This window comes from Opisthorchis viverrini (genome assembly GCF_000715545.1).
Source record: "Opisthorchis viverrini unplaced genomic scaffold opera_v5_3, whole genome shotgun sequence".
NCBI classification, from domain to species: Eukaryota; Metazoa; Platyhelminthes; class Trematoda; order Opisthorchiida; family Opisthorchiidae; genus Opisthorchis; species Opisthorchis viverrini.
The window spans coordinates 845,205-854,384 of record NW_008751659.1 but is presented as its reverse complement, the minus strand read 5'-3'; the positions used below and the strand labels follow the sequence as shown (position 1 = coordinate 854,384).

The following is a 9,180-nucleotide window of genomic DNA, read 5'->3' as shown; positions in this document are numbered from 1 at the left end:
GCAGAAGGCCAGCTGAACTGCTCTTCGAAGTGTTCGGCCCATCTCTCCAGTCGACGTTGTTGTGAGTGAATTAATGAGCCATCTTCTTCATTTATCGTTTTGCTGACCGTTGCTTTTCTGGATGCGATAAACGGCGCTGTTGATGCTGTTTGTTGCCTGTAAGCTTTCTAACAGTACACGTGATCTGGAACTCCAAGATGAGCCAATGCTGTCACAATTTTGTTTTGACAATTGTTATCTGCGTCGAGAAGTTTTTTGTGGAAATGGTCGGCACTGAATAGATTATGCCGGCACGTTCAATTGTGAACGCGAACAGTCCATCTTATTTAGCTCTCCGAATATCGTTTTGAGTGTTTAAATCTCATTTGCGCTCCATGGTTACCTTAAAGTATGACGGCTGAAAAGTAAACCCGAACAAATTGGCATTGTCCACTGAAATGTCAATTGTGCCGACTGCTCCTAAGTTCAAATGTCTGTTGGACCTCGGTCAGGACGCACCACTCTTTTGGCAATGGTAATCCTGCGACCCCGATAGTCGCACAGGGGCATCGTTATCAAGGCACAGCAGTCACAAACATCTCGGGTGATATTTTGTAACATTTTGCTTATGCATAAAAAGGGTTACTGCTTGCGACCAAACTGGTCACAAGGCCAAGCACTGACGGGCCAACAACCTCGTTGGAACAGAAAATCCAGGTCAGTGGCCCCGGATTGAATGGCGATACCGAGAACTCCAGCAATATTTGGATGTTATGAGTGCGCTGCGGTTAAGTTCACCAGGTAAGTAATTAATTTTTCACCCGGTGCCGCGTTGCGTATCACATACACACAGGCGAAAGTTGGCTCTCTAAATGATAAGCTGACAAGCAATTCGATCGTAGCTGCACCTGCAAGTGAGGCAAGCTTAATTAGTGTATACGCATTTGTGCAGTGATTCACAAAAAGGGTACTGAATACTTTAATCTTCTTCATCAGTTTTTTGTGTGGCTGAGCCCACATGAACACGGAACGCGGGAGATAATCTGAACGTGATTCTGAACGCTGTCATGGGATACTGGAATGAGCCCAATGTTGTTTATACCGCTGATTTTGGAGTATATGCAAAGACAAATGCAGTGCTTTATTCATCAATTATAGTCCCGCCTAGTGTTGAACCGAAAATGCCGTCCCGTATGCAGTCTTTCCAACTCCTAGCATCGAACCCGAGCAGCCGGAATTTAAAGGCGACCCACATTTGGTAGGCTGCTCCTACTGGGCAGACGATGTCATTCCTTCATGGAAAACGAACTGTTCTTTAGCGGTTTAGCTGATTACTAGGGTACCCCGGCGCGGTCATAGATGATCGCCAGTATCTAGACTACTCGCCTAGTCATGTTTTCGTTAAGGTGAACCGTGGTACAGGTGTGGATTTCCTACTCAGATGCCCACATTTAAGCCCATCGTATCTTTTTCAACCGGAAGAGGTTCCCATGGTTGATCGATCAACGCAGTGCTTCCTTAGTCAATTCCATTAATGGGGGTTCTTGAAGTAAACGCCGGAATACGGCTTGACTAGACGCTATTGCTGAAATTCGTTAGATGAGTTCAGAATTCTGTTGCGGCCTGAACGTTTTTCCGGGGCCCAAATCCCACAAATCTCTCCATGATTGGCAGAACGGCATCATCCTGCATGAGTTTTGGCTCCAAGTGACCACCAATGTGGCAAAAGTAAGGAGAAAACTTTAGATATACATTCGGCCGTCAGTGATTTCCAGGAAAAGGATCCGCATGCCTGTGACAGACGGTAAAACGCTGCTCACCACTCTCATCTCTGAAGGGATTCCGGTCAACACCGTAAAATAACCTCATTGCTAGTGCACAATAACTGCTGGTCAAAAGTTCACCATCGCACGCGCTGCACCGGAGAATGCTAGACAAATGGACTCTCCTTCTTGTTTAGTCGGCTCCTGTAGCACACGATCAAAAGACGCTTCAATCGCCACAGTCATTGTGGAACCAGATACCAGTGTCATTGTATAGTATGCATTCGTGGGTTGCCAGTGGTGTTAAATATGGTTCGGAAAGCCATTGATCGCGACAGCACACTGTGGCAGATAATAAAGTACTATCAAACCCTCCAAACGTCACACTCGTCACCGGAAATTGCACAGATTTTCCGTCGACAAGTCTGTTATTCATGGGAGTCTTATGTACGAGTGGTGTCGCCACACAAGAAGACGTGGGGAAAAGGTTATAACCCAGTTTCGTCTATGAATTTATCAAATTATTCGAAAGAAATCCTTTGACTTGACCACCGCCACTGGCCCGTTAAGGCCAACAATTATAGTGGACGCATGAGTGATTTTCTCTGTGTATCCGCACAGAAGTTACCGGGTCAACGTTATCAGGCTTGGCCATGTAGCTTGACTATTTTGCCTAATTAATCTTCGCCCCCTTCGCCTTTTCATCATGCGGTTCGACAACGTGACGTGTGCTGTTTCGTTTGGGATTCGTTGGCATGTATTCCCCATAAAGTGGCCTCTCATTCCCGGTCCTCATAATGTCGGTTTTCTACATCTCCCATGCATCCTTTCTCTTCTTGTCTTCTTTCTTTTCGGTGGATTTGCATACTTTTTCATCTAAACCCGCTAAGTCGTCGGCGATCGTTCGTTTGTTGCTTCGTGGCTCATGGTTTTGTGGCGGAATTCTTGTTTGGTGACTGGTATTGTCGAACGCGTGGTGGCGTATGCTAAAATTTACATGTCTGTTGACACTTTCGAACGAGTTGATGTTTACTGGCGCTTCTGGGGACTGTATCCTAGACCAAAATGGTAGTAGATTCATTTTTCTTGGAGGAACACACTGCTCATGGGTTTAGTGGAAACGTTTCGACAGCACACTACCGGTTTCGCACTACTTGGCGCTCCACAAGGAGACCTATTCCCCGAGTTCCTGCCAACCTAATGGTCGATTGAAGAGGAACTCTTACTCTTACGGTCACTTTATTAGCGCGCATCATTCAGTTCTTCGTTCAATCCCCTCATTGGACGTTGGACAGTGTTGTGTGTTCTGTGTGTGTGTTGTACTCCACATACTGACCCAGCAGGCCCACTTGTAGACTTTGAACTAATGGTGATCGTAATAGCTGAATAGAGAAAATAATGATAATGACGATCGTTTAACTGTTACTCCCTTTCGGTGTCTAAATGTCATGTTGGCCGGACCAAGCACGAGGGCTGGGATACTGCCGGGTTGCACAAGCCTTGACAGAATCTGAACGAAGGAACCATCGGCTGATTTAGTTACAGTGTATAACAGGATGTCAGGCAGCACGTGATGTCCTCCGTCTTGAACTAGATATCTCGTTTAGTGTCTGGAACATCATAGGTTAAGTCTCGTAACAGCTGGCAGTCATTTCATATTGTTCCTCGTCGAGACGGACGCTATTTCGATATCATAAACGAGGAAGTCTAAGAGTGATGCGGACTCCTGTGCGGGGGGGCTGCCTCTCAACTATACACATGCTTCTACTGACAAGGTTGTCCACGCCCCACGAAGGCTGTTTTCCGAGTAGCTCAGTTTTTTCTGGCCACTAACTACATTAGTTCCACTGAGGTGCGTAAATTGCTCGTGCACTCCTACCAGCTCAACACGGATTTCTCCCAAACCGTTCTTGCGTAACAAACATGCTCGTGTTTATGGACAGCTTAACCCAAGCCAAGGACGAAGGACTCATATCGGATGCCATATTTTTCGACTTCTCAAAAGCATTTGATAGGGTCCCACACGTCCCGCTGCTCCACAAACTCGAGTCTTACGGGATTCAAGGGAAAATCCATCGCTGGATCAAGGCGTTCCTATCAGACAGATCATTCCGAGTGAGAATAGGCTCGACCTACTCCTCTCCAGCGCCGGTCTCCATTGGAGTTCCTCAAGGCTCCGTCTTGGGACCACTCCTGTTTCTGATCTACGTCAACGACCTCCCAGACGTTCTTGCGAGTCCATGTTTACTTTTTGCGGACGACTTGAAATCCTGGAGTTCCAATGCCAGTGCCCTCCAAATGGATGTAGACGCTGCCAAGCAGTGGTCGTTGGACTGGCACCTTCCTCTGAATGATGAAAAGTGCGTCCATGTGTCGTTTGGAGGGGATTCAGCGAATGCCTTTGTTATGCATGGTGAAAAGGGACCAGAAAACATCATGAGGATAGATGCCAAAAAAGATTTAGGCATCTGGGTCTCCTCAAACTTGTCCTTCGCACTACACCATGAGAAATCGGCCCAAAAGGCATTCGCCGTTTTACGGATGATCCGACGTACCTTCTCCCGTATTACTCGCATGGACTTCCAAATACTCTATGGGGCCTACGTCAGACCGCTCCTGGAGTACGCCAACCAAGTTGTCTACTCAGGACGTACGAAAGACGTTACCCTCATTGAGCGTGTCCAGCGGGCCGCCACGAGAATGGTTGCCGGCCTCAAGTCCGTGGACTACGAAACGCGTCTCGCGACGCTTGATCTCTTTCCCCTGGAGTACCGTCGCCTCCGAGGGGACCTAATTCTTACTTACGCCCTGTTTGAACAAAGCTTGGCAAACAGGTTTTTTACCGTTGACCCAGCAAACACCCGGCGGGGACATAGTAAGAAAATCTTCAAGCTCAGGGCACACACATCCGTTAGACAAAACTTTTTTTCATTTCGGGTAGTAGCTGCGTGGAATGACCTTCCTCCGACGGTTGTACACGCTCCTTCTCGAACCCAATTTAAAGCACTATTAGACATTTATTTATGCGAATCCTCGCGCTGGCGAGCATACTGCCCCGCGCTGAGAACATAAAGAGCAGTGCTACACCCTTTTTTCACTTGTGCCTTTCAGGTGAACGACGGCCGCTGAACGAAAAGAACAAAACGGACCCGGGAAACTTGGGCAAAAGCCTCGATCCTGTGTATCAATCCGTGAATCCGTGAATACCAGTTACGTTTCTCTTCGCCCCTTTTTTCATTGACTCGTGGTGTTTGGCCATGTTTTCCGGTCCCGATTTTTAAGATGAGATACTGGGATTACTGTTTTCACAGTAGCTGTCAGAGTAATCTCCTTTTCGTATCAGTGAATCCGTGATTCCATACTGCCTCTGTCAGTGAGTGGTTGCGGTTCCAACGAGCTGATTGGCTGAGCCCGTGATTCACTGCAGGCCAGACGCTAATGTCTGTCGTGCATTGCGGCGGAATGATACACAAGATCGAGGCATTTTTCCAAGTTTCCCGTTTCGGTTTGGTTCTTGTCTTTCAGCGGCTGTCGTTCACTCAAAATGCACAAGTGCAAAAAGGGTGTAGCTTGTCTCTTCATGTCCTCAGCGCGGAGCAGCATGCATGCCAGCGCGAAGATTTGCATAAGTAAGTGTCCAATAGTGCTATTAACTGGGTTCAAGAAGAAGCGTGGATAACCGTCGGATGGAGGTGATTCAACGCAGCCCCTACCCGAAATGATACAAAGTTTTGCCTAATGAATTTGTGCGCTCTGAGCTTGAAAATCTCACCATGCCCCTGCCGCGCGCTTGTTGGGTCAATGGTGAAAAACCTGTTGGCCGAGCATTGTTCGAACAAGGCGTAAGTAAGAATTAGGTCCCATCAGAGGCGACGATACTCCACGGGAGAGGTCAAGCATCACGAGACGTTTCGTAGCCCACGGATTTGAGGCGGGTAACCATTCTCGTAGCGGCTCGCTGGACACGCTGTGGTCCGCTAATAAACGGTCTGTTTTCACCGGCTTTCGTTCTATATATGGGACGTTAAAGGCCAGAACCGAAGAAAACGTAGACGAGTATATATATCGGATTCTCCGGTCCGACCAACCAGTACAGTATTCCTGTCGCCGTCTATAAATTCAGCAAATGACTGGATTAGGAGACGAGTATACTGCAAATCACGAACTTGCGGCATCTTGTTCTAGCTCTTGAACTCCTGGGAAAAATACATCTGGTATTCAGTCAGTTGCTGTGTCAGAAGTTTGCAGATCTTGTCGATCGACAAGTGATATCCTCACCCTTCCAACCACAGCCTACCGAGCAATCTGAGAAATGAATGGATGCAGAATTCCCAGGTTCATCCTCAGCGTACTCTCGAGGTATCCTTAGGGTTGGGGCATGTATCATTCATACTCAACACCGTCCACCAAAGAAAACACATTTTCGTCCCAAAAACATTCTGAGTCATTTGAGGAAAGAATCCGTGACATGGGGGCAAGAAATGATCGTTTTTAGCGTACGCGCTGTACAATGGTTACATCCGTCGTAGTTTTTTTTACGGTACTCTGTGATGATTGGGGTGAATGGCTGTACATTGAACTTCTACATTCGGTGCCCAACTTCTGAAATGACCATGGAATCTTTGTTCGGTAGAGCTGCAGGGGAAGACATGAATTATAGATCACAAATTGAATGCACGTTTTCGACTGGACCATGTTTGTCGTTTTTGTGTTCCATCTCGAGGTTTCTACCCAGCGAGGTGGTTATAACCAACCCAACTAGGTTTGCTGTTATTGGTTTTCACACTTTACCGACAAGGCATTACTTGACCTCCTCTGGCTTTTTGACACCGCGTAGCTGTGCGAAAAAAGCTATTCAAAGAAGTTGAAGAAGCTTACCTATAAATTATTTAGTCGAGCCAGCACAACCTACGGAGTGAGATTAGCTCACCTCTCTCGGTTGAATTGTTCCCTCCATAAACCATCCGACGTACTTCTGCACCACTAATACAGTGTCCCCATCAATACCATGCAGTGCCTCAAAGCATCGACAGTCAAACGCTGAAAGCTCTTTAACATTATCAATTCGCAAAGACCAAGTTTCTGACCCATGTGACAGCCTGGAGCGTGCCACAGCACTGAAAAATCAGCTGGCAGACAAGCTGATGTCCCGATTACACCACAGATAATACGGGCTGAAAAGCTGCTTTTGGCCTTTCGAATTCCGATGGAAATGTAGCCAGACCACCGGGACTGAAAGCTATCTAGGTAGGCGAATTTGTCTACTTATTCTACTGCCTCTGTACTAGCATATCCACAGGCACGGGGTTATGATTTGATTCTAACCAGTCCTTCCATTGAAGAATGTGTCCAGCACCAGAAGCTGCGTTGGTTGGGACATGTGTTACGTATGCCGAACCATCGTTTGCCGAAAAGAGTGGTTTTCCGTGCCCAATTCAGAGTGGCGTAAACAGAGAGGTGGCCAACCCTTGACTTGGCAGAGGAGTATGAAGGAGATCACCAAACGCTTGGGTGCTGTCGTTGCTACTCGCCTTCCAGGATGGGGACCGCGTGATCCTCACTGTGTCTGGTTGGAGACACTACAAGTTACAGCTGCCAACCGATGTCAGTGGCGTTCTTGTTGTCAGTTTCTATCCAGATTGCCTAAGTGAATGTCTGGAGGTGTAGGCACCTCGGAATGATTGTGTTAAGCTAGCACTAAGTCCCTCCCCCATCCACCTTTATTCTTTTCTTTACAATAAGGCTTTCAAATAAGTCATGGTTGTACGGCAGTGAAGCATCGGTGTTGAACTGTCATGTCATGCCGTCGATGATGATGATGATGATGACTAACCAGTCCTGCAACAGTACTCTGCACTTACCAGATGTGAAGTGCATTCTGAATGGTGAGGCAAAGTTATTTAAGTTATTCAACATCGTATACATCACATCACATCCAAGAAGAGCTATGTCGCCCGTGTACTCCCGTGAATCATGTCGACCCTTTGAATATTAGAGGATGGAAGTGTGTCTCCCGTAACGATATCCTTGACGAAAAAACGTGAAAGAGGATAATCTTGCCTGGCACCACTGGATGTAGTAAACTCAGATGAGAGCCTGATGCAAACCTCCATGCACGCATGAGACCTCCCTTACACCGCTCCAAGGAAGGCTAAGAATTTAGAGCAGCTTTGCTTTATAGACACCGCAATACTACTGGATGATCAACAGAGTCAAAGACAGCTTTTTAGTCTTTTGGTTGCCGGAGACAGTGTCACTGTTCCAGAATCCGTGAGGTGCTGATAGGGTTAGTTTGGATGTTTGAACGTGAAGACCGTTCACTCGCCAGTACTACGTAGGCTGTAGAAATACAGAACGCTCACTACCAACCATAAGTTTATATCAAGCCAGCATGAACCCAAAATAAAATGAGTGCAAACATACGTGCTGAAATCCTAAACAGCATTCGAAGCGATAAGCATTCAGTGACTCATGACACCTGCAAGCGCATAGGGGGTCTTTTGCAAAACCCCGTGATTTATCACACTGTCATATCAACATCCCCGAAAATAGTGATGGAAGAGCACCGCTTAGTTTCTAGCAATTCATTGGGATTAACCGGAAGCCAAGACACCTAAAAGATCACAGTTGCTGGTCAACAAATGTATGGCAAAATGCCCCTTAGTCCACCATAACAAGCTTTATTTGTGATATACAGAACTTTGAGAGTGCTGCTCTGATCTCCACCTCGAAAAAATCAAGGGCTATATTTTAGATTGTTGTAGTGCTTAAGAGACTCCAATTTTCAACCATTGTGGTCATGTATATCGAGGGGGGCGAGATGGCGCAGTGGTGAGAGCGCGAATTGTTTTGACCGGCAGGTCCGTGGTCGGTGTTCAACACCGATGCTTCACCATCTTATAACCATGGTTTATTTGAAAGACTGATTCTGAATAAAAGAATAAATGTGGACGGAGAAGGGACTTAGTGCTAGCTTACTACAATCGTTCAGGGCTGCATACATCTCTAGACACTCATTCAGGCTATCTGGGTAGAAAGTTACAACAAGAACGTCCTTGGCAGGTTGGCAGCCCAATCTTGCAGCGTCTCCAAACAGGCGCAGTGGGGATCACGCGGTCCGTATCACGGAAGGCGAGTAGCACCGACTGCACTCAACGTTTTGTGATCTCCCTCAAAACCTTCTGTCATCATCATCATCATCATCACCGTCAGCTGTAAAAACCGCGTACTCGTCGTACAGTGGTTGTAGCTGCCGCAATTTCGTTCACCGATGACTGGGAAGGGGGGTAGATAGTTGCACACTGCAGGCGGGAGATGATAAATTGGTGCATAAACCCAGCACTGTCAAGTAGAAGGATTTAAAAGGGAGCTATGCTCTGAGATGACATGTCTTGAGTACGACACGTCTTGAATCAAATAGGCGCGCTAAAGTAGAACT

The 9,180-nt window shown here is 46.9% G+C and overlaps 1 protein-coding gene across 1 annotated transcript; it reads right to left on the bottom strand.

Moving 5' to 3' along the window:
• Positions 1-2,550: 2,550 nt before the first annotated feature.
• Positions 2,551-2,823, bottom strand: T265_00301 (hypothetical protein; the record flags this gene model as incomplete). The annotated part of the gene is made up of 1 exon (XM_009164046.1): positions 2,551-2,823. One exon carries the CDS (start codon positions 2,821-2,823, stop codon positions 2,551-2,553), a length of 273 nt encoding a protein of 90 aa, XP_009162310.1.
• Between the last annotated feature and the right edge of the window lie 6,357 nt (positions 2,824-9,180).